This window comes from Palaemon carinicauda, chromosome 11, assembly GCF_036898095.1.
Source record: "Palaemon carinicauda isolate YSFRI2023 chromosome 11, ASM3689809v2, whole genome shotgun sequence".
NCBI lineage: Eukaryota > Metazoa > Arthropoda > Malacostraca > Decapoda > Palaemonidae > Palaemon > Palaemon carinicauda.
The window spans coordinates 81,925,116-81,952,017 of record NC_090735.1 but is presented as its reverse complement, the minus strand read 5'-3'; the positions used below and the strand labels follow the sequence as shown (position 1 = coordinate 81,952,017).

General features: G+C 42.0%; 1 protein-coding gene across 2 annotated transcripts in view; it reads left to right on the top strand.

Annotated features, from left to right (window-relative positions):
- Positions 1-1,685: 1,685 nt before the first annotated feature.
- Positions 1,686-26,902, top strand: part of LOC137650079 (post-GPI attachment to proteins factor 2-like) — a 614,847-nt gene continuing 589,630 nt past the window's right edge. For both annotated transcript variants that reach the window (XM_068383148.1, XM_068383149.1), the window contains exon 1: positions 1,686-1,845. In XM_068383148.1, the coding sequence (XP_068239249.1) occupies positions 1,702-1,845 (144 nt within the window). In that variant the 5' untranslated portion in view covers positions 1,686-1,701. The remainder of the gene's footprint in view (positions 1,846-26,902) is intronic.

Below are 26,902 nucleotides of genomic sequence, written 5' to 3'. Positions count from 1 at the left end.
ATGAAAGCAGTGTGCATGTGAGTGATATGGCTAAACAATATGGTCGGAATAGGCCTATGATCTCGACAATCATCAAGCAGAAGGCAGCCATTAAAGCAGTCAAACCATCGAAGGGGATCACCATTATTACAAGACATCATAGCAATACCCTGGAAGAGATAGAATGCCTTTTGTTGATAGGGATAAAGGACAAAGAGATAGTTGGCAACGATCATTTGTGAGAAGGGCCAGCGTGATGAACAGAAAGAAAGAAAAAAGTGAAGCAAAGAAAACCAAGATAGCATTAACAAGCTCTTTTAAAAAAGTCCTCTCTCTTTTTGTGTTTCTCTCTAAACATAGCATTAACATGTTCTTTAAATAAAATCTCTCTCTCTCTCTCTCTCTCTCTCTCTCATTCTTCTTCGCTGTTATAGTGTTAGAGACGTCTATTATTTTTTTTTCCGAGAGAGAGAGAGAGAGAGAGAGAGAGAGAGAGAGAGAGAGAGAGATTAAACAAAAATGTGTTTACAGTACATATGATTTTTAACAGCGTCAACGAATTGAAAAACAATTAAATGTAACTAAGAAAGTAATAACAGCTAATCTGAATTCCTTTATTAACTAAAACAAATATTGATACAAACACACTCGTGTGCGTATGCACAAACACACACACACAGGTGCAAGAATTGCTACGCAGTAAGAGACAGACTGTTGGGGAGGAGGTAGAGATGGTGACTGCGATAACGTACCGTAACTCGTCACTGAAAATCAAAAGAAAAAAATGTAAAATATATGAAATATAAAAATAAAAAAAATAAATAAGCTAAGTTAGATTAAAGTTCCCGTAGTGTAAGTTACGGTACGTTATCGCAGTCACTATCTCTACCTCCTAGCCGATGGTGTCTCGTCCTGCGTAGGAATTCCTACACCTGTGTGTTTGTGCATACGCACATGAGTGTGTTTGTATCAATATTTGTTTTAGTTAATAAAAGAATTCAGATTCGCTGATATTGCTTTTTTAGTTATATTTAATTGTCTTTCAACTCGTTGACGCTGTTAAAAATCATATGTACACAACACATTTTTGTTTAATCTCTCTCTCTCTCTCTCTCTCTCTCTCTCTCTCTCTCTCTCTCAGAAAAAATAATAGACATATCTAACACTAACAGTGAAGAAGAACAAGAGAGAGAGAGAGAGAGAGAGAGAGAGAGAGAGAGAGAGAGAGAGAGAGTATTTATTTAAAGAACATGTTAACACCATGTCCTACCTTCTCACCGACCGTCTCCTCCTGGCGTAGCAAATCCTACCCCTGCGTTGGCCTGTCTCTAAGGTAAAGTGACAATAAAAATAAATTTTTTATTTACTATTTCTTTATACAGTAATTATCTTTTTTACGTCCTCCTTTCATATTATGCAATTATGTTATTGTTATGTGTAATTGTATGTAGTAATTTATTAAGGAGTTATTATAGGTTTTTGGGGTGTGGAACGAATTATACAAATTACAGTGTATTCTTATGGGAATATTTGCTCCAACATACGATAGTTTTAACATACGAAGCAGTTTCTGGAACTAATTAAGATCGTATGTAGAGGTTCCACTATACAAATTTGTCATATTTTGAAATTTGCTTTTTTTTTATTGTGTTTTATAGTAAATGGAGATAATTAGGTTAAATATCTTATTTTCCTTTTATGTTTCAGACTTTATGAACGAGAATGTCGGATTCAGAAACAGTTGTCCGCATTCCTTTGAGGAAGTTGTCAATTGTAACTGTAATGCTTCCTTTAAGCGCCTTCATTTTGTGCATCTACCTGTCCTTGCGTTACAATTTTACCTTGTCAACGTCAACTCATTGTGGGGTAAGTAGTGATACATCAGAGATTGAACATAGTTCATTCCAAAACTGCGTTTAAACACCATATTCTTTAAACACAAAAACAATTTTCTCATGAAGAATGAATGGAAATACAGTTGGGCCTCCTCCTTTGAGGGTTTGATATTTGTTGGATACAGTTATTCAGGATATAAAAAATCATATAACCTACTGTATTAAATAAAAAAATCACCTATTTGCGGTTCCACGATAATTACTCTCGACCTACATTTTCAAATCAACGACACAGAGCAGTACAGCCTGACTTTATAGTTAATACATGTAAACTATTTAATGATAAAACCTTTGTTTAGTAATTCTAATACAGTAATAAAAATGATTAAAAGTTCATACATACATTAGGTTCAAGTAATATTTGTTGTATATGTAATATATAATGCTGATGAAAAATGTAGATATGCATTACTCTCTCTCTCTCTCTCTCTCTCTCTCTCTCTCTCTCTCTCTCTCTATGAAAAAATTTAAATATTTTTTTGGGGTCGAGCCATGTCGTCCTTATGGAAGTTCCTTCTGGCAACTTCTGCAGTATAATATTTCTGTGATTGATATTACAAGAGAATTACTGTCAGGTATCAGTGGGTTCCAAACCCCGGAAATGACTATCCGAAGATATCGTATATAATCAGAGACGTATACTAAGATAACCATAGATATCTGCACCCCAAACAGACCTTACCCAGTCTAATCCACTAAGAGGAAGGATAAGTAAGGAGCCGTTACTCATCCTATCACCTTCGAGTGCCCCTATACGTTCCTGCTTCTCATTCCTTTGAACGCAGCTGATGGCTACAGTTCGGTTGATTTTTGGGGGCGCTTTTTTCGCAAACTTTGATGTTTAGTTTTGGGAATTGGCTTCCTCTTTTTTGCAAAAGTTGAGTATCTACCTCTCTTTTGCTTTGTTTATGCTAATTTTGATTTTTGGGCTCAGGCCATGTCGTCCTGATGGAAGGTTCCTATCAGTAGCTTCCTAGGGTATATTTGACTACAGTGATATTCCCAGAGAATTTACCTTTAGGTGTCCAGAATTCCAACTCCTGGCGGGAATATCCTTAAAATTTCTCTCAAGGATATCGCATAATATCAGGGGACGTATATATTGATACGACACAGCAATCTTCACCCTGAATAGCGTTTTTGCTTCGGTGGGGGTGGGGTGGGGGGCAAAAATAAAAGGGGAGCCGTTATCAAGGTACCCTTCCTCCGTTACTAACTTTAGTATCTAGATGGCGCCATTGTCGCCGCCATGTTTTATTCTTATAAGTGTAGCGCTACAAGCTCGGTGATTTTCCTGTTCGCTCTCGTGTTTACGCTTATCTCGTTGGATTTATCATGCAATCTCTAGCCTCTTCTGCCACTGAAAATTAGGTTAAATTAAGTGAAAGAGCTATTGCGTGAACCGGAGGCGTCATGGACGCTGTCGTTCGTAACGCATGAGTTATTTAGTTACCCAGAACGACTTTCCTGGTATAAATAGCATGAATATCTAATAGCTATTCAGTCTTCATTGCTAGGAGTTAATTATATTATGCCGATTGTATCTGTAATGGTTTCGGCGATTTAGGTAACCGAACCTGGGTTAGGCGTTTTAGTTTACTTCCATGCATGATATAATAGACATTCCTAGTGTTATTAAATTTAAATGAAGCTATTTAGGCAATTTATACATGTAAGATACATTGATTGCATATAAATTTTCCTCATCTGAGATCGTATACGAGAGAGTTTCGGTGATTAAGGTAGTCGATTCTCACCCGCCACTTGGCTACTAGCCTAGTGGCTTTAGTATACTTTCATACATGTTCCCCAGTTACCCTCGTGTATCATTTTATCAATTCAGGTGGAGATAGATATCTCCTAGAATTATTATATAAATCGATATTCATCTCCAGTGGAGATTTAAGGGTAATCCCTCCTTCCCTCTGAGTGTAGCCTTTGGCTACAACCCTGGTTGGTCGTGCCTCGAGTTGTCATTCAGGCATGAATAGGCTAGGGTTTTCTGTCCCTTCCCTTAGCCACAGATAGCAGGTTTTGGGTTTCGGTCAGAACCTCAGAGTACAGTGGTACCTCTACATACGATCTTAATTCGTTCCAGAAACTGCTTCGTATGTTAAAACAATCGTATGTTGGAGCAAATATTCCCATAAGAATACACTGTAATTTGTATAATTCGTTTCACACCCCAAAAACCTATATTAACTCCTTAATAAATGACTACATATAATTACACATAACAATAACATAACTGCATAAAATGAAAGAAGCATGTAAAAAAGATAATTATAAAGAAATAATAAATAAAATATGTGTTTTATTGTCACTTTACCTTAGAGACAGGCCAACGCAGGTGTAGGATTTGCTACGCCAGGAGGAGATGGACGATCGGCGAGAAGGTAGACATGGTGTTAACATGTTCTTAAAATAAATTCTCTCTCTCTCTCTCTCTCTCTCTCTCTCTCTCTCTCTCTTGTTCTTCACTGTTAGTGTTAGAGACGTCTGTTAATTTTTTCTGAAAGAGAGAGAGAGAGAGAGAGAGAGAGAGAGAGAGAGAGATTAAACAAAAATATGTTGTGTACATATGATTTTTAACAGCGTCAACAAGTTGAAAGACAATTAAATGTAACTAAAAAAACATCAGCGAATCTGAATTCTTTTATTAACTAAAACAAATAATGATACAAACACTCTCGTGTGCCTATGCGCAAACACACAAACACTCAGGAGGAGACACGATCGGCAAGGAGGTAGAGATGGTGACTTCGATAACGTACCGTAACTTACACTATGGAAACTTTAGTCTAACTTAGCTTATTTATTTTTTTTTTATTTTTATATTTCATATTTTTTACATTTTTTTTCTTTTGATTTTTAATTTTCGTCACCTTCAGTGACGAGTTACGGTACGTTATCGCAGTCACCATCTCTACCTCCTCCCCTACCGTCTGTCTCTTACTGCGTAGCAATTCTTGCACCTGTGTGTGTGTTTTTGTGCATGCGCACACGAGTGTGTTTGTATCAATATTTGTTTTAGTTAATAAAGGAATTCAGATTAGCTGTTATTACTTTCTTAGTTATATTTAATTATTTTTCAACTCGTTGACGCTATTAAAAATCATATGTACTGTAAACACATTTTCGTTTAACCTCTCTCTCTCTCTCTCTCTCTCTCTCTCTCTCTCTCTCTCTCTCTCTCTCTCTCTTGGAAAAAAAAATAATAGACGTCTCTAACACTATAACAGCGTAGAGAGAGAGAGAGAGAGAGAGAGAGAGAGAGAGAGAGATTTTATTTAAAGAACATGTTAATGCTATGTATAGAGAGAAACAGAAAAAGAGAGAAGACTTTTTTAAAAGAGCTTGTTAATGCTATCTTGGTTTTCTTTGCTTCACTTTTTTCTTTCTGTTCATCACGCTGGCCCTTCTCAGAAATGATCATTGCCAACAATCTCTTTGTCCTATATCCCTATCAACAAAAGGCGTTCTATCTCTTACAGGGTATTGCTATGATGTCTTGTAATAATGGTGATCCCCTTCGATGATTTATCTGCTTTAATGGCTGCCTTCTGCTTGATGATTGTCGAGATCATAGGCCTATTCCGGCCATATTGTTTAGCCATTTCACTCACATGCACACTGCTTTCATGTTTTTCTATAATTTCTTGCTTCAATTCTAATGAAAGAATTGCCTTCTTCCTTTTCTCACCACTACCTGTACTGGAACTCAGCTTCGTAGGCACCATGATTATAGGTAAAATCAAAAAGGAAATGTGAGAAAAGGAAGAAAATAAGCACAGTTAATAACAGACCAAACAGAGGACAACCACACGATACACACAAGAACAGAGAACAGAGCACTCGACGCTCAATGGCGTCCTTCTTACGTGCTGCCATCTACCGGCGTAAACAAGATCTACATCGTATGTTGGAGCATTACTTCGAGTGTCGAGACAGAAATTTTACTTCGTATGTTGGAAAATTCGTATGTTAGGACAATCGTATGTAGAGGTTCCACTGTATATAGTCTTGTGCCGGCAGCCGGCCGGCAGGGTGAATAGTCATTCCCATGTTGGACTAGGCTGCCGGCATAGTAGACTAGACCTCCCTAGGCCGCACCTGAAGGGGTTGTATGATATCGTCACCTCTTCCCTGCGGACTAGTAGACTAGTCCTGTGCTCGTAGACCCTAGGCTGAAGAATAGATATTCTTCTGCCGCCTAGGATAGCGCTGTCACTGGAACTCTGTTTCTCTCTTGTTGAGGGGAGGCGGCAAGCTTGCTGCCGGCCCCTTAACTGTATTGGCAGACCCGAGGCTGGAGAATAGATATTCTCCTGCCGCCTAAGATGGCGCCGATACTGAAACAGAGTTTCTTAAAGGTGTGGATGGACCAGCAACCCTGCTGGCTCCTTCCACACTTCATACAAGACCCTTTTCCCTCCCCCTTTGTCCTTTAGTGATGGCCTAGCCATAGCAACCCTTTGGCCGTCGTCCTACAATCTCATGCTTGCCGGCAGGTTGTGGGGCCGGCCGGGGCTCCTGCTTGTGGTAGCTTAGTAGCTCAGCTTTCCCTTATGGACGCAAGGCTCCGGGAAAGATTGGAACGGCTGTGCCGGCTGCCGGCAGGAGACCCCTTTGCTGTAGAGTGTTCTTTAGTCCTCTCTTGGACTGCCAATCACATACCAGTGGCCGGCAGAGCCCAGCAATGGTCTGTGTGTGGGTGGATGCTTCCGGCCACCACCCCAGCCGGCAAGACGTCGGCTGGACTGTGCCCCCAGGTGCTAGCCTTGCCGGCAACATGCCGGCTAGAACTACAGTATATGACTATACAGTAGCCAGTATATTTGCAGTATAGATCATACTGCAGACAGAAAACTATAGTATAGATTATACAGTTGTTAATTTCCCAACATACCCTGTATGTCCATGCTCAGTCTATTGTTGAGGCCAAATTATATAAGGAAAGAAAGATTTCTTTCCATATACTGATAGATGATCAGTTACAAATGACCCTCTTTATTAAACCTTTGGAAAGTCATGTTAAGATACACTTATCTATCCTTGTAGGTTAGAACTCTTCCACTGGGTTTCCTGAATAGGAAAACCCTAGACTTTAATAATTTTGAGGGAGGTCACAGCAATTGGCTGGACAGGAAACACAAGTGTGTGTCTTTCCTAATTCTTTCTGGCTTGTCTATCCTTAGCTATATGCAATAAATATGCAAAAATATTAATAATAATATTTATATAGTTTATCAGGTGAGATGAACTACCGCATACTCATTTTGTTTTCCTCTTTTTCCAGTAGGACCACCCTAAGTGCCTGCGAGTCTTCTGCAACGTCAGGAGCAAGGACTTCTACGGCCATGTAGAGTGCAGGGCGCACTGTCTCTGTTCCATCACCAAGGGACCTCTCAAGTACTGGGACCCCCAGGACTGCAATGTATGCAAAGCCATGGTTACTGAGGCTTTTGATGACCCCAAGTCAGCGGAGTCAAGGGATGCAGCACGGAGTAAGCTGCGCAGATGGGTTTGTGGCTTCCAGAAGAATGCCATGGGGCCTTACCTTCTGAATGAACAGATGCGGGCCTATCTGTTCCCTAAGGCAACTGCGGATGCCGTTATACCACAGCCTCATCCTGAGATCCCTTGCGTCCAGATTTCCGTAGATACGGATGTCTGACGCGATGAAGGACATCCACCTAGATGAGAGGATGTCAGAGGTGTTGGAGGACACCGAGAAGGACCTTCTTGCGGATGGTTAAGAAGAGGAGTCTACCTTGGCTCCTGAGACTGAAGAGGACGACGTCGAATCGGAGTCCGTTTCGTCGATCCAGCCCCAGAACCAGTGCCCTCTACGTCTTCTGCTCCTCCATCTGACGAATTGGGAAAAGCCCTGGCTAGTCTCACGACGATGATGGAGAGTCTTCGTAAGCAAAACAAAGAAAGGGACGCTGAACTGAGGAGAATAATGGATCATCTCGTAGCGTCCCGTTGGTCTCACAAGAGACTCAATGTGAAGGATCTTCCTTCATGTTCTGAAGTAAACCATTGGAAGCATGGAGAGTACATGCCAATCACAAACGAAAAGATCTTCATCTCGGAGAAGCTGGGAGCCGTCCTCATTGAGGATGTCGACTTTTGGCCCAGCTTTGAGTCTTACCCAGACTGCTTTGTCCCTCTGAAGGCGGAACCTGTGTCCAAGGAGGAGACAGAGCTGAAAGAGGTCATAGTTCTTGACCATGGGAAAGCTCAAGCTTTGATGGCAAGCTGTCTGAAAGACAGCGGCTTCACTAATTCTAAAGTGCCAGCCCTGAGTAAGAAACACCTTTCTTTTCTTGCTCCAGCTAAACTGGCCTTTCCCTTTGTGGAAAAATGGTTTAAGGCAGTTATGAAGGCAGTAGAAGCTGGGAAACTTTGCCCTACACTCGAGGAGTGTAGACCTTCATCCTTAGCTCTGCCTATGGTTGACAAATACTGGAAGGAAATACATCTTACCTTCTCAGTTGGGAAGTTGGAGGCCTCCCTAAGTTGTCTGATTTTCTCTTACGTAGGGAGGAAGAGACAAAGGAAAGGCTTGCCGCATCCCTGTCCCTCTAAATTACCCTGGAGGCAATGGCAAACGATAATAGATCTCCAGACATGTTCATGGTCGTGGGCAAATCACATTTGGCAACACTGGTCAAGGACCTATATGGCTTTGTTAGGGCCAGACGGGCATATAGAGAGTTCGTGTTTGCTTCGGCTGTGGTGAAGCACAAACCCAGGAAGCTGCTAGCTTCCAATATCTGGGGAAAAGACCTCTTCTTGAGTGAAAGGGTCAAGGAAGTAGTTGACAAGGCTGCCACGGAGAACAGGAATCTTCTCCAAAAGTGGGGCATGTCGGCGAAGAGGAAGTCTTCCCCGGATGAGGTTCCCCAACCAAAAAGGAAGATGAAGAGACCAAGGTTGCCCTCTCGCCCTGTCAGGAAACAACAGCAACAACAACTTCCCGCAGTCCCAATGACAGCGGTACCCCAGATGGTGGCACAATCCCAACCCACCTACCAGATGGTACCCCAGCAGATGGTGGCCCAGTCACCAGCCTTTATTCGTGCCTATGAGAGGGAGACCACTACCTTTCACCCTAATGGTAGAGGGTCAAAAAGAGGCTCCTCTAGATGCCCCTCAAGAGGAAGAGGGGGTAGAGTAGGACGCGGTCAAGGAGGAAAGTCCTCCGGACAACCGAAGCAATGAGCGGCCTCAGGTAGGAGGAAGACTCCAAAAATTTGGGGATCGCTGGACCTTCGATCCCTGGGCCCACAGCCTAATCAAGAACGGACTAGGTTGGAGCTGGAGGACAGCTCCGCCATCATTTCCTCAATTCTTCCAACACTCCACCCCTGTCCTGGAAGAATATTCCCGAGAACTCTTGAGCAAACGGGTGATAAGGAGGGCAAAGTCCATCAAATTCCAAGGAAGGCTGTTTTGTGTTCCCAAGAAGGACTCAGACAAACTCAGAGTCATTCTGGACTTGTCGCCACTCAAGTTCATAGAAAACTACAAGTTCAGGATGTTAACCCTTCAACACATAAGGATCCTGCTGCCAAAGCGGGCGCACACAGTCTCGATAGACATGGCAAATGCCTATTGGCATATTCCAATCAATCGCCCACTCTCCTCCTACCTAGGATTCAGACTACAGAAGAAGAATTACGTCTTCAGAGCCATGCCCTTCGGACTGAACATAGCCCCAAGGATCTTTACAAAGCTTGCAGATGCAGTCGTTCAACAACTACGCCTAGGTGTTCAGGTGGTAGCCTACCTGGAAGATTAGCTGGTGTGGGCAGCATCCGAGACGGAATGCACGCAAGCATCCAAAAAAGGGATTCAAGATCAATGTCAAAAAGTCTTGATTATCTCCAGCTGAGGAGTTTCAATGGTTAGGAATACAATGGAACTTAAAGTTACACCATCAGTGACAGACCCGGTGCTAAGAGCGCGGCTAAAAGATGCATCAGGAGTCTGGAGAAGATACGCATCAAACACTCAAAGAGATCTAAGAAGACCGATACTGACTCGACTACAATCACTTCTCATGCCATGGTTGAAGACCAAGAACCTGAGGAGGTCCGTGCCTTTACAACCACCTCTACCTTCAGTCATCATCCACACAGACGCATCAAAGGAAGGATATGGAGGTCACTCTGACCAACGGAAAGTACAAGGGACTTGGTCCTCTCTATTCAAGACCTTCCACATCGTTTTGGAAGCCATGGCAGTCTTTCTCACGCTGAAGAAATTGTCTCCTTGCCATTCAATCCACATAAGACTGATTCTGGATAGCGAGATTATAGTGAGATGTTTGAATCGTCAAGGTTGAGATCACCCCAAATCAACCAAGTGATGTTGGCCATCTTCCGCTTGCTGGAAAAGAAGAGATGGCACTTATCAGCAGTTCACCTTCAGGGGTTCTGCAATGTGACAGCAGACGCTCTATCCAGGCTCACGCCGATAGAGTCAGAATGGTCCCTAGACGCAGGAGCATTCTCCTTCATCTTATGTCAAGTCCCAGAACTGCAGATCGACCTCTTCGCGACGAGCGACAACAAGAAACTACCTCGTTATATGGCCCCATATAGCGGAAGCGGTGGACGCCATTTCCCTCGACTGGAACAGATGGACTTGCATTTTTCTGTTCCCTCCAACCAACCTTCTGTTGAAGGTCCTCAACAAGCTGAGATTATTTGAGGGAACGGCAGCTCTAGGGGCTCCCAAGTGGCCGAAGAGCAATTGGTTCCCTCTAGTATTGGAACTGAAGCTAAGGCTGGTCCCTCTGCCGTACCCAGTTCTGACTCAACAAGTACAAAAGTCGACTGTCTTCGCTTCGTCACAGAAAACCCAAAACTTTCATCTCATGATTTTCTCTCCTTAACAGTTAAGAAAAAATTTGGGATCTCGAGAGACAGTATAGACTTCAAGGCAAGAAGGCCAAAAGAGATCTCAACAGATTTCTGTTTATCCTACTTTATTCACCTTCATGAACAAGGTTTAGCAGCCAACATGATAACAACATGTAAGTCAGCCGTGACTAGACCTCTGCTTTATGCCTTTCAAGAAGACTTATCCAATGAAATCTATAACCCTTTTACCCCCAAAGGACGTACTTGTACGTTTCACAAAACTCGTCCCTTTACCCCATGGACGTACCGGTACGTCCTAGCAAAAAACTGCTATTTACATTTTTTTTTTGCATATTTTTTTATAATTTTTTGAGAAACTTCAGGCATTTTCCAAGAGAATGAGACCAACCTGACCTCTCTCTGATGAAAATTATGGCTGTTAGAGCAATTAAAAAAAATATACTGCAAAATGTGCTTGAAAAAAAATAACCCCTGGGGGTTAAGGGTTGGAAAGTTCCAAATAGCCTGGGGGTAAAAGGGTTAACAAGATCCCAAAGGCTTGTGCTAGACTTAGGCCTGCAGCACCTCCTAAGCCCATTTCATGGTCCTTGGATAAGGTCCTACACTTTGCCTCAATAGTGAACAATGAGGATTGCTCTCTGAAAGACTTAACCCAGAAAGTTATATTCTTGTTTGTTCTAGCCTCAGGGGCCAGAGTTAGTGAAATAGTGGCCCTTTCTAGAGATGTGGGCCATATTTAGTTCACAGAAGGGGGAGAACTGAATCTTTTTCCTGACCCAACGTTTCTCTCCAAAAACAAGCTACCTACCAAAAGGTGGGGTCCCTGGAGAATCTGCCCTCTGAAGGAAGATGTCTCGCTGTGTCCAGTAGTGTCTAAAGGTCTATCTTCGTAGAACTTCAGACTTCAGGGGAGGACAGCTCTTTAAAGGAGAAACCTCAGGTTCAAACTTATCCCTAAAACAACTAAGGGCGAAGATCACCTATTTCATTTTGCAGAGCGGATCCTGACAGTACATTCGCAGGTCATGATCCCAGAAAAATTGCTTTGTCATAGAACTTTTTCCAATACATGGACTTTGAGCGTCTTTGCTCGTATACTGGATGGAAGTCATCCAGAGTATTCCTTAAACACTATGCGAAGCAAGTGCAAGAGTTGAAAAGGTATGTGGTGGCAGCAGGTAGTGTGCTAAAACCTGTCGCTTAGCGCTGCGAGGAACAGTGAATTGATTGGGACTGTTAAGAATCGGGTGAAGGTGTTGACACTTCACAGTGCAACACGTAAAGATATGTGTCACCAGGGTGGCACTATGGACTGTTCCAGTTATTAAAGGTGAAGAAACATAGAGATACACTTGTGCCGTGTGTTTTTTACACAGCTTGAAAAGACAGTTATTCACAGAAATGCATATTAGAAAATTTATTAAATTTTCAGTTTTGTGGCATTAATTATTGTTCCCTTTCAGGTGAAATAATCATTTCTCGTCTTGTCTGTATTATATGTTTCTTTTGCATTCACTAGCATTATACTAATGCCATGTTACGTATGTTGAATTACTATTTATTTATTACCAATAAATACTTGATTGGTAATTCGTCTTATTTCGCCCCAAATTTGAATTAATAAAGATATGCAAGAGTATTATTTAACCCTTAAAAATCTGCATATGGACATGTGAGCAAAATAGATAACTTTGTTCTAATATGAGTACAACCTTTCTCTACCTATGCATACTTTGTTCCTACACGGGTACAAACTTGTCTGATTTTGCATACAGCAAATCCTGTATGCTCTGGATGCTATGGTTGCTCATATAAACTTTTGTTTGTATTAAGAGTACAAACTTTGACTGGCTTTGCATACAGTGAGACCGATATGTGCTTGTTGCTATGTTTGTTCATATGCTATATGCAAACCTCGAGACTTTTTCCCAAGTCTAGTATGATTCTTCCTTGCAGGGGGCAGGAAGCACTAACATAGTTCATGATTAGATGTAATGATGTATAACGGTAACGCCATATGTCTCTATGGTCTGAGTGACCAAGGAAATATTGTCTTGAGGTTAAGGCACATTTGGAAAATCCACAGATACAGTACTTTCTAAATACAGTAAATGGATTTTGAGCGAAGCGAAAAATCTATTTTTGGGCTCAGGCCATGTCGTCCTGATGAAAGTTCCTTTATAGTAGCTTCCTAGGTTATATTTAACTACAATGATATATCCCAGAGAATTTTACTTAAGGTATCCAGAATTCTAACTCCTGGCGCGAATATCCCTGGCTTTCACCTTTAGGGATATCGCATAATATCAGAGGACGTATTCTTGACACGCCACATAGCTATCTACACCCTGAACAGCGTTTACGCTTCGAGAGGGGAAAGTGGCAAGAATTGGAGGGGAGCCGTTATTAAGGCACGCTTTACTCCTACTGCTGAGTACCTGTATGACATCACGTCCGGGCGCCATCTTGTTATTCCTTGTAGCGTTAGCGAGGTGCTACAGATACAGTACTTTTGGGAGGGATTCATTCAGCCTTTATAAAAGGAGGGTGGGTCCATCAGGACGACATGGCTACCTCACACAAAAATAGATTTTTCGCTTCGCTCAAAATCTGTTTTTTGGGCTCAGGCCATGTCGTCGTGATGGAAGTTTACCAGAGCATTAATGTATCTGTGGATTTCCCATTAGTGCCAATAACCGCGAGATAAATTTTCCTTAGTCATCTAGACCTAGAGACACATGGTGTTACCGTCATACACCACTTCAGCTGATCATGGACTATGTCAGTGCTTCCTGCCCCCTACAGGGGAGAGTCATGGTAGACTCTGGGAAAAAAACTCGAGGATTGTAAGTTCATATGAATAATGTAGCCAACAAACAGGTATATTGGTCTCATCATATACTTTTGTAAAACAGAGTTTGTATTCTGAAAGGAACAAGTGTATGTATTGACTACTGACACCTCCCCCGGTCTACTTGGTGTGTTGTAAGCAAGGTAGACAGGTTTTCATCTATGTTTGAAAATTGTATAAGTCAGTAATACTATCAGGTATATGAAATCAGTCGTAACCAGGTACTGATACCTGATAAAAACATAATTTTGAGGTTTTCTAGCTTTAGAACAGAAATTGTATCTGTTCAGGATATATTTTCAATATAAGAGGTTATAATGAATTGCTCTGACACATTTATTTATTTGGAATTTTGGGGAGAAAAGAGACACAAAATTCAGATATGCATTTATTGATAAACAATAGATAACAAGGTTAAAGTGCATTTCATAATATAATATAAAACGAAAATTGGAAATATAGTGGAAAGCATAATTAAAATGGTAATAACAGAAATATTTGTTTCACCTGAAAAGAAACGTGAAGCCACTTTAAAAGGAAATATTGTAATATTTCATGTTTTCTTATTTATGTCGTTACAGTTTATAAACACTTGCGTAGTTATACGCATGGCACATGTGTAAGTCTTTTATGCTTCTTTCACCCTTATACTTAGAACAGTCTGTAGTGTCACTACAGTGATACTTCACTAAACATTTCACTCCGTAGGGAGGGATCATGTACACCCTTCACTAAAAGTCCCGATTAGTGCACTGTTCCTCGTAGTATTCAAGCTGCAGGTTTTAGTACACTACCTGCTGCCACCACAAAGTGCTTGATCTCTTGCACTCACTTCGCGTAGTGTTTAAAGAAAACCCTGGATGACTTCCCTCCAGTATACGAGCGAAGACTTTCAAAATTCATATTTTGAAAGAAGTTCAGAGACGATGCAATTTTTATCGGATCATGACCTGCGGGTGTGCTGTCTGGATCCACTCTGCGAATGAAATAGGTGATCTTCGCCCTTAATTGTTTCAAAGACAATGTCGAACCTGAGGTTTCTCCCCTAAAAAGCTGTCCTCCCCTAAAGTGTGAAGTTCAATGAAGATAAGCTTTTAGGCACTCTACTGGACATAGAGACGCATCGTCCTTCAGAGGGCAGATTCTCCAGGGACCCCACCTTTTGGTGGATAGCTCATTCTTAGTGAGAAACGTTGGGTCAGGAGAGAGATTCAGTTCTCCACACTCCGTGAACTGAATGTGGCCCTCATCCCTCGAAAGGGCCACTATTTCGCTAACTCTGGCTCCTGAGGCTAGTGCAAATAAGAATATAACTTTTTGGGTTAAATCCTTTAAAGAGCAGTCTTCATTGTTCAGGGTCGAGGCTAAAAGAAGAACCTTATCCAAGGACCAAGAAATGGGCCTCGGAGGTGCTGCGGGCCTAAGCCGAGCGCAGGCCCTAGGGATCTTATTGAAGATTTCGTTAGAGAAGTCCACCTGGAAGGCATATAGCAAGGGTCTAGTCAAGGCAGATTTACACGTAGAGATCGTGTTGGCTGCTAAACCTTGTTCATGGAGATGAATAAAGAATGATAAACAGAAATCTGTCGAGATTTCTTTTGGTTTCATTGCTTTGACAAAGACAACCCATTTCTTCCAGGAAGACTCGTATTGGCTTCTAGTAGATTTCGACTTATATTCTTCTAAAAAGTTTATACTGTCCTTCGAAATCCTGAACCTTTTCTTGACTGCTAAGGCAAGAAAATCATGAGATGAAGGTTTCATGTTTTCTGTGATGAAGCGGAGACAGTCGACTTCTGCACTTGTTAAATCAGAACTGGATCCGGCAACGGGACCAGCTTCAGTCGCAGTTCCGTTATCAGAGGGAACCAGATGCTGTTGGGCCACTTGTGAGCCACTATCGCTGCTGTTCCCTGAAAGGATCTCAGTTTGTTGAGGACCTTTAGCAGGAGGTTGGTTGGAGGGAACAGGTAAATCCTGGACCATCTGTTCCAGTCTAGTGACATCACGTCTACTGCTTCCGCTAGAGGATCCTCGTCCGGGGCTACGTACCGAGGTAGCTTCTGGTTGTCGCTCGTTGCGAAGAGGTCTATCTGTAGTCCTGGGACTGTGCGTAAGATGAAGGAGAACAATCTTGTGTCTAGGGACCATTCTGACTCTGTCGGGGTGAGCCTGGATAGAGTGTCCGCCGTCACGTTGCGGAACCCTTGAAGGTGAACTGCTGATAAGTGCCATCTCTTCTTTCCCGCCAGGCGGAAGGTGGCCAACATCACTTGGTTGATTTGGGGCAATCTCGAACCTTGCTGGTTTAGACATCTCATTATCACTTCGCTGTCCAGGACCAGTCAGATGTGGATTGAGCAGCGAAGCTTCAGTTTCTTCAGCGATAGAAAAACTGCCATGGCTTCCAGAATGTTGATGTGGAAGGTCTTGAAGAGGGAGGACCAGGTTCCCTGGACTTTCCGTTGGTGAGAGTGGCCTCCCCATCCTTCCTTTGAGGCATCCGTGTGAACGGTGACCGAGGGTGGAGGTGGTTTCAAGGGCACCTTCTTCTTTAGGTGCTTGGCCTCTGACCATGGCTTGAGAAGTGATCGCACGAGTTGGTATCGGTCTTGTTAGATCTCTTCGAGCATTTGATGCGTATCTTCTCCAGACTCCTGATGCATCTTTTAATTGTGCTCTCAGCACTGGGTCTGTCACTGAGGCAAACTGGAAGGAGCCTAGTACTCTCTCTTGTTGCCGTCTTGATATCCGGTCGAATTGTAGAAGTCTCTTGACAGATCCCGCTATCTCTCTCTCCTCTTCTTTGATGGAAGGGAGAGGCGGTGTGACTGTAAGTTCCAATGAACGCCGAGCCATTGAAACTCTTGAGCTGGAGATAGTCAAGACTTTTCCAAGTTGATCTTGAATCCTAGATGTTCCAGGAACTGGGTCACTTCCTTGGAGGCTTGCGTGCATTCTGCTTCGGATGCTGCCCACACCAGCCAATCGTCCAGGTAGGCTATCACTTGAACTCCCTTTAGGCGTAGTTGACAAATGACTGCGTTTGCAAGCTTTGTGAATACCCTTGGGGCTATGTTTAGTCCGAAGGGCATGGCTCTGAAGACGTATTGTCTCCTTTGCAGCTTGAATCCTAGGTAGGAGGAAACTTGTCGATTGATTGGAACATGCCAATATGCATCCGCCATGTCTATGGAGACTGTGTATGCCTGTTTGGGCAGTAGGGTCCTTATGTGTTGAAGAGTAAGCATCCTGAACTTGTGGTTCACTATGAACTTGTTGAGTGGTGACAAGTCCAGAATGACTCTGAGTTTTTCCGAGTCTTTCTTCGGAACACAAAACAGCCTTCCTTGGAACTTGATGGACTTTGCTCTCCTTATGACTCTCTTGTCTAAGAGTTCCTGGACATATTCTTCCAGAATGGGGGTTTAGTGTTGGAAGAATAGAGAGAAAGTCGGTGGAGTTGTGTTCCAGCTCCAACCTAGTCTGTTTTTATCAGGCTCTGGGCCCAGGGATCGAAGGTCCAACGATCCCGGAAAGAGAAGAGTCTCCCTCCTACCGGAAGCATCTCACTTGGAGTGCTGGTTGGAGGACTTGCGTCCTTGGCCACGTCCACCTTTCTTGCCCCTGCCTCTTGAGGGACGTCTAGAGGAGCCTCGAAAGGAACCTCTAGATTTCAGCCGAAAGGTCGTGGATTGCCTTTCGAAGGCCGGGGTAAAGACGGGCGACTGTGTCGCCAGCTACTGGGGTACCAATTGGTACGTGGTGGGTGGTTGTGCCACCGTCCGGGACACCTTGGCCACGGGAAGTTGTTGTTGTCTAGGTGGGCAAGAGGGTGCTCTTGGCCTCTTAGTCTTTCTTTTAGGTTGGGGACCCTCATCTGGCGAAGACTTTCCCTTCGTCGATAAGCCCCACTTTTGGAGAAGATTTCTATTCTCCGTGGCAGCTTTGTCGACGACCTCTTTGACCACTTCACTTGGAAAGAGGTCTTTACCCCAGATGTTGGAGGATATTAACTTCCTGGGTTCGTGCCTCACCGCAGCCGAGGCGAACACGAACTCTCTACAAGTCCTTCTGGCTTTGATGAAGTTGTACAGGTCCTAGGTCCTGTTGCCAAGTGAGCCTTGGCAAAGACCATGTACATATCTGGGGATGGGGAGACGCTTGCCATCGTCTCCAGTACGGTCTAAAGAGACATTGAGGCGGCAAGTCTTTCTTCCGTTTCCTGCTCACGACGCAGGTGAAAGTCTGACAACTTAGGGAGGTCTTCACCGAACTGACGTCCGGTAATGTCGGCCTCCAACTTCCCGACTGAGAAGGTACTAAAAACATCCTTCCAGTCAGCATCGTCTGATGGTAGTGCGAGGGAGAACGGCCTACACTCTTTGAGTGTGGGGCAAGATTTCCCTGCCTCGACTGCCTTTAAGGCTGCCTTAAACCCTTTTTCCATATAGGGGAAGGCACGGGAAGAAGAAGCAATGAAGGATGGGTGCTTCTTACTCAGAGCCGGCACTTTGGAGCTAGTGAAGGCCCTCTCCTTCAACATACTATACTCTATCGGCTCCTTCATGGCAATCCGGGCGTTGTCTCCTACGTTGCCAAATGTCCTCCTCTGGAGTGTTTAAAGGCCTACCGCTCCTGTTTACCCTTTTAATCCCTGCGCTCGAATGTCTCCTGGGACAATATACTGGACCTTTCTAGGGTTTATCCCATACTACTGAGTTTTTGCATTCTCTAATCAACTCGTATGTGTGAATTTATCTACCTACACTCACAAATTCCATCTCGTGGAGGCTCTACTATTTGTTATATATATATATATATATATATATATATATATATATATATATATATATATATATATATATATATATATATATATATATATATATATATATATATATATTGTGTGAGAGAGAGAGAGAGAGAGAGAGAGAGAGAGAGAGAGAGAGAGAGAGAGAGAGAGAGAGAGAGAGAGAGAGAGATCCTGTGTAAATTTAGGCAGGTAAACTGAAATAGTGTCATAAAGATACATGGGTTACACAGAATTATCGACAACAATTAAATATATTATCTATACGTAGCATAGACACCCAATTATCTTCATTAAGAGTATCCGATACACTTTCTTTTTATATTCTCATGCCTTCTTTCTTTGGACTTTGTTCTAGCTTTGCAATTTACTTTGAATATTTTGTTTTAGGTTTGGCACGTTTTTATCTTCAAAATATAAGATACTTTTGCTTGAGTGTCATACCTGATGAAAATATCAATTTGTGTTTCATAGTCTTTGTAAGGATTTATCAAAACAAATAGATGATAGTTTTGAGTCATGAATGTTATACTGATAACAATACACAAGAATGCCAGGATTATAGAGATTTATTTCTGCACATCTTTTATACAAAAAATATGTAACATTTTTTTTATTTGTATAACGAGGACTTCCTTCCATGTTCTTGGTAGGGCGACAGACTCCTTAATGACTGACTGTTTTGGTTGAGCCGTCTTTATGGAGACACACGCTGTTTGACATATTCATACCCTGAGGTCAGCTTAACGCCTGAGAAGGATGTGGCACCGCTGTAAAATTTTTCTGCCACGTTTAAGAAGAAACGTGTAATTTTATTGTTATTAAAAGTATAGAAATTACGAGGGCATTTAATAATCACGAATATTTATTATTAATTAATTATATTTACATTTTTTTAACTTATGCTGTCTCCATACACCATACAACGTGATGGTAATATTTGATATGGCATCGCCGCTCCCGGCCCAAACCCAGCCTTGTTCGCCTTAAAGGATCCGATGGAGTATAGTAAACAAGGCCTGATCTTTAGGGAGATCAAGGATTATGACCTCTTTCGGCTTTGTCTCCTCTTTCGGCTCTGTCTCCTCTTTTGAGGGAGGTTCCGTCCTCAGACGAACGTAGCAGCCTGGGTAGGCCCCTTTACTGGGCCAGAATTCCACGTCTTCGACTGGGACTATGCCCAGCTTGTCGGAGAGGAAGATCTTACCTCCTGATGTGGGCATGTGCTCAGCATGCCTCCATGGGTTGACGTCCGAGAAAAGGGGAAGGTCCTTGACGTTTAGCTTCTTTGGAGCTACACGAGAAGCTGCGAGTTGGTGCATCTCTGACCGTAGTGCAGCTTCTTTCTCGGTTGACTGCTTCTTTAAATCCTGAAACATAGATAGGATGGAAGTCAACGTTTGACTTATGTCAGCCAATTGAGGGGCAGAGGAGGTTGAGGGGACGGGCTCTGCCACCGGAGTTGATGAAACCGAAACTATTTCGGTTCCTTCGTCGTCAGTCTCAGGAGCCAATACAGACTCTTGCTCCTGATCTTCAGCAAGAAGACTACGTTCAGTGCCTTCTGAAACATCTGACATCTTGTCTTCTAACTGGATGTCCTTCATGGCATCCGATACATCAGATTCTATCGGAATCTAGACGAGGGGGATCTCTGCATGAGGTTGGGGGATTACTGCATCTGAAGATGCCCTAGGGAAAAGACAGGCCCACATCTTTTCATTAGGAAGGTATGGCCCAGTGGTATTCTTTTGAAAACCCCAGACCCATTTATGCAAATTCTCTCTTGCATCCCTTGACTCAGTAAACTTTTGGTCATCAAAAGCCTCAGTAACCAGATTGGAACAAACGTCACGTACCTGGGGGTCCCAATAGTTCAGAGTACCTGTCGTCGCTGCGCAGCGCGCATTCGTCCTGCACAGACCATGGCCGCAGAAGTTCTTGCTGCGGACATTGCAGAAGTGGTTCCCGCACCTGGGATGGTCCTCCTGTAAAGAAAGGAAAGGCAGATGAGTATTCGGTGAATTATCCCACAATATTCATTATACAATATTATGTATGCTTAATTCTAACACTCCTAGTCCTCGAGAGTATGTTAGCTATAGAACACCATATAATCGACAAGCAGGGAGCCATGGCAGAAGTCTCATGTACATTCGGCGAGATGTTCCCCCAAATACCTATGTCTATACGTACAACCCTGCAGGCAGTTGTTGTACAAATTGATATAGGGAGAAAATATACAATATGCTCTCTGTACTTACCTCCAAATGATAATATTTTATATGATGATTTAGCAGAAGTCATTCAACAACTCCCTCAACCTTTTCTCTTACTGGGAGATATGAATGGTAGACATCCTTTATGGGGTGATGTTTTGGCCAACACAAGGGGCAATATTATCTCATCAATTGTGGAGAATGAGGATGTGGGGCTCCTTAATACAGGAGAGCCCACGCACTTCCATGTTCAGATAGGTACTTTGTCATGCATTGACCTTTCAATTGCAAGCTCTAACTGCCTTCATGATTTTGATTGGAGGACATTAGATGATTGGCATACTAGTGATCATGCACCAATCATTATAAACACCAACAAGGGTCCGCCTTTGCAAAGATCGCCACGTTGGAATCTAGACAAGGCAGACTGGGTTAAATTTTCTGAGCTAAGTGAAATTGAAGGGAGAGCAGAACAGTTTGAAAGTATTGATGATGCCATAGACCTACTGAATGTAACTCTTCATACAGCAGGAATCAATTTGATTCCCCAAAACCACAGGACTATTCAAAAGACGACCAGTCCCGTGGTGGTCCTCAGAATTAACAGCCTTGCACAGAGCCACCAGAAAATCCCTGACCAGATTGCGTAGACGCCGTACTGATGAAAATTTGATATCATACAAAAAGTGTAGAGCACAGTTCTGTCGTGCCATGAAAGAAGCTAGACGCCAATCTTGGGTGGCTTTTGTTTCCTCCATTAATAGTAGAACACCACCATCTTCTGTATGGAGGAAAATAAAAATAATTGCAGGCAAATTTACCCCGAACCCACCACCAGTGTTGAAAGTAAATGGTCAGTTTGTGACTGAAGGAAATGAAGTTAGTAATGCCCTGGCTGACCATTTTTCAAATGTATCGTGCAAGAGTGTAGCAGCTCCTGGTCACCAGTACAGGAGCATTGAAGAAAAGAAAATTTTAAATTTTGCAACAGGAAGGGAAGAATCGTATAATTCTCCTTTTACTGAAAGAGAACTTGATTCCGCACTCGCTACTTGCAACGATACAGCTCCTGGACCCGATGGAATTCCATATGCAATGGTTAAACATGTACATTTTAATACAAAGTTATTTATTTTAAGTATTATTAATAAAATATGGCATGATCATAGTAATAGAATATGGCATGATCATAGTTACCCAAGTGTTTGGGAACTAGCCATTATTTTAGCCTTTTTAAAACCTGGTAAGGACAAGTTTTTAGCAGCAAGCTATCGACCTATTGCATTGACTTCGTGTTTATGTAAAATCATGGAGAAGATGGTCAATGTAAGGTTGATGTGGTACCTTGAAAAGAAGGGTATTTTATCACCGATTCAATGTGGATTCAGAAAAATGCACTCAACAACTGATGTGTTAATAAGACTTGAGTCCTCTATTTGTGAAGCCTTTGCTTCCAAACAGCACCATGTGACAGTTTTTTTCGACCTTGAAAAGGCATATGATACCACATAGAGATATGGTATACTTAAAACAATTCATGAACTAGGATTAAAAGGAGAACTACCACTATTTATTCATTCATTTCTTTCGCATAGAGTTTTTCAAGTGAGAGTGGGGGAAACTCTATCAGAGAGTAAGTGTCAGGAAGAAGGAGTTCCACAGGGGAGTGTGCTGAGTGTAACCCTTTTTGCACTAGCAATTAATGGGATATCCTGTCATTCCCCGGGATGTTCTCTCAACATTATTTGTGGATGATCTCTCAATATCATTTGCTGGCACTAGAATGGCAATGGTTGAGAGAAAAATCCAACTCTCTCTTGATAAAATTATCCAGTGGGCTGACATGAATGGATTTAAGTTCTCGACAAGTAAAACTACCATTGTCCATTTTTGTCGTATCCGGGGAGTACATCCAGACCCGGATATATACATTAAAGGTCAACGGATACCATGTCCAAGTGAAGCTAAATTTTTAGGTTTGATATTTGATTGTAGGCTTACATGGGTTTCTCACTTAAAAGCGTTAAAAGCTAAATGTGTTGCAGCTCTGAATATATTAAAAGTATTGTCCCATACATCATGGGGGGCAGACCGCAATACTATTTTAAAATTATACAAGGCCTTGATTTCTTCCAAAATTAGTTATGGATATGAAATATATTCTTCAGCCACCCCAAGCCGGTTAAAAATATTAGACTCGATACATCATGCAGGTATTAGATTGTCTACAGGAGCTTTTAAAACCTCTCTTATCCCAAGTCTCCTTGTTGATGCTGGAGAGTTACCTCTAGACCTTTATCGAATGTCTTCCATTATTCGGTATTGGTTTAGATTGCAAAGACTCCCTAACTCTACCCTTTCAGACTGCAAGCCTTGTAAGACACGCATCATACTTTGAGTTGCACCCAAAATCTCCTCAACCTTATGGCTTTCGGGTGAAACGATTATTAAACAGTCTGGATATAATTAGAAGTAAGGTACTTCCATTCAAGGTATCATCAACGCCTCCATGGAAGTTACCAGAGATATCTTTTTGTAAATATTTTATTGGAGATCAGAAGAATATGTCAGACCTAGAAGCCAGGTCTTTTTTTAATGAACCTGTTAAAGAACATAGAGGATCAACTTTTATCTATACTGATGGCTCCAAATCTGATGCTGGCGTTGGATTTGGAGTACATAGTAATGGTTTTAATTGTAGAGGTGCACTTCCTCTGACCGCTTCCATATTTACTGCCGAACTGTATGGCATATTAACCGCTATTGAGAAAATAGCATTGGAGAAGGTGGGTAATTTTACAATTTTTAGTGATGCAAGGAGTGTCCTTCAAGCTATAGAAGTTTTTAATTCTAATAATCCTCTAGTTTTAAAGATTTTAGAATGGCTTTTTATTATTGGACGGAGAGGTATAAAAGTTCAATTTTGTTGGGTTCCAGCACATGTAGGTGTGTCTGGGAATGAGAAGGCAGATTCACTGGCTAAGAAGGCTGCATCCGAGTTGCTGCCAAGAAGGTATCCCATTCCCTGTAATGATTTCTTACCTGACATCAAGAAATTGGTTTGTAATAAATGGCAACAGCAATGGGATAGCCTAGATGGGAATAAAATGCGAGAGGTAACAAATGTCATATCTCCTTGGAGGATAATATGATGCCCCAAAAATGGGAGACGTCTCTTTGTCGTCTCCGTATTGGTCACACTCAGTTGACACACGAGTTTCTGCTGAAGGGCCAACACCAACCGTATTGTGACGACTGTTTAGTACTTCTAACAGTGAGGCATTTGTTGACCGAATGCCCAAATTATAACAACTTAAGGAATAGATATTTGTTTGAGGCTCGAGGTGAGGGTGGCAGGTTCATCCTTGCCAAGATTCTTGGAAATGATGTGTCCTACCATGCAAGTGGCATTTTTAGATTCATTTCAGAAGCAGGTCTTCTGAAAACTATTTAACTTTTATGACATTCAACTTTTATGACATTCAACTTTTATGATTTTAATCGAATACTCTTTTATTTTTTATTTTATTTTATTTTTTATTTTTGTATACAGTGAACCCTCGCTACTTCGCGGTTCGACCATCGCGGATTCACCACTTCGCGGATTTTTTTCCATAACCCATATATATACAGTAATATATATATATATATATATATATGTATGCATGTATTTATGTATATATGTAGGTATGTATATGTGTATACATATAAATATATATATATATATACACACACACATATATATATATATATATATATGTATATATATATATATATATATATATATATATATATATCTATAGTAGGAAGATGTGATGTAGTTCTAAGGGAAAAGTATGGGAAATATGTCTGGGTAATAAGCAAAGCTCTACCTCCAGTTTGTTTCTACATTATGATCAGAGATAAATGTAAACAAAACATTGGTTGCCATTTTTTATCGTGCTTTTTAGCATGTTTAGGAAATGCATGATATAAAATCACCTTTAATATTTGTGCCTGTTTTAGTTTAGGGTACTATAGTACATGCATTAAGTGTTCTGTACATTAAAGGGTAGTTTGTTAACAGTACTACGTACAAGGGAAGGTTTTAAAAGTCTGAATATACATGTTGAATAAATAGGTAAATATGGTGTCACTACTTCGCGGATTTTCACCTATCGCGGCTGCGACTGGAACCTATCTACCGCGATAAACGAGGGTTCACTGTACATAAATTAAATGTTACCGGCGTCAATGACCTTAGATGTCAGGATGCCTGAAAACTTTAAATCAATCAATCAATCAATCGGTACATAAGTGAAATACTGAATACCGGGGGAGGTGTCAGTATTATATACGCACATTGGTGAGTTTTCAATACAAACTTTGCTTTAGAAGTTATAGGTTGAGACTAATATACCGGTTTGTCTGCTGGGCATCCATAGGTAATATGCAATCCTCGAGACTTTTCCAGAGTCTAGCATGACTCTTCCCTGTAGGTGGCAGGAAGCACTAACATGGTTTATGATTAGAAGTAATGATGTATGACGGTAACATCAGAGGTCTCTAGGTCTAAATCGACCAAGGAAATTCTGTCTTGAGGACAAGGCACAAAATGAAAAATCCACAGATACATTAATGCTCTGGTAAACTTCCATCAGGACGACATGGCCTGAGCCCCAAAAACGGATTTTGAGCGAAGCGAAAAATCTATTTTTGGGTGAGATAGCCATGTTGTCCTGATGGACCCGCCCTTCCTTTTTATGAAAAAGGGCTAAAGGACCCCTCCCAATAGTACAGTATCTGTAGCACCTCTCTTATCGCTACAAGAAATAACATGGCGCCATTGATGACGTCATATACAGACTCGAAACGGAGAGGAGAGGTACCTTAATAACGGCTCTCCTTTCGTTTTCTTGCCATTTTTCCCTCTCGAAGCGTTAACGCTATTCGGGGTGAAGATAGCGATGTGGCGTGTCTAAGAATACGTCCTCTGATATTATGCGATATCCCTATAAGAGTAAATTAGGGATATTCGCTCCAGGAGTTAGAATTCTGGGTACCTTAAGGTAAAATTCCCTGGGAATATCACTCTAGTTAAATATACCCTAGAAAGCTACTTTTAAGGAACTTCCAACAGGACGACATGGCTATCTCAGCCAAAAATAGATTTGTTCCGTAACCGAAATACAAACCACGCTATTTACAGAGGGTTTACCTTTTAGCGCAGCTGAAATGGCGAGCCATTAGAATTTAACGAGGGTGTATTACCCCCGCGCTAGTTAGCGGGGGGGTAGGGGAGTGGTAGCTAGCTACCCCTCCCCTCCCTCACACACAGATGAATGCTCACTTTCACTTTTGGCTCGGACTGTGACAGACGTCTCTGTCTTGGTCCTCTCTTGGCAGCCATTGTTTGTTTTGTCTTTACTTAATCGCTTACTTTTCATTTACTCAATACATATGTAAACATGTTTTCATGTTTGTATACATATTTGAGTATTGAAATCAGTAAGTTTCCTTTTCAGATTTGTGTGTGTAGTGTACTTATCTATGTGGTGTCCTCGGCAGTTGGCCGCCACGGCGTTATGGGTGGCGATCGAGTTTGACTTATGTCTTTCTCTCTCTCTCTCTCTCTTGAGGTCGTTCACCCTTTTACTACGTGTTACTACGCCCTTGTAGCTTCCTTTCCGTGTGGGGGGGGGGGGGTTGCTACGCCGTACGTTTGTCTCAATTAGTTTATGAATCTAATTGTTGTTGTTTTTTTTCAGCTTGTAGAACGATTCCTTTCGGGGTTTTCGTTCTTTCTTTAGTGTTCATTCATTTTTAAATTACATAATTACATAGTTACATAATTATAATTGTTATAATTCTGTTTTGGTTACAGCTCTCCTTCCGTGAGTGTAAGTGGTTGTGAGGGCACGTGCCTGTTGTGTAATTCTTGTTTCCTTTCCCTCGGGATTCCTCTTCGGAGCCTTCCCGGGGGAATGAATGTGTACTAATGTTTTTTGTTTTATGTTTTTACAGTTACCGATCTAGTTCGTTTCTGTAATATGGCAACGGTGTCAGCTGTCTTGTTGAGTCCTGGGGATTCGGCTGTTGCTGCCTCTCCCCTTCTATTTTCGTCAGGGGCGTGTCTCCTTCTACTGGAAGTACTCCCGTGACGACGGACAGCTCTCCAGTTCAATTTAGAACTCTCAGGAGGCTTGCCTCCTTGGTCGGGTAACTTTCCTTCCGAGGGAAGTTTTTCCTGTCCAGGCTTGAGTTTTTCC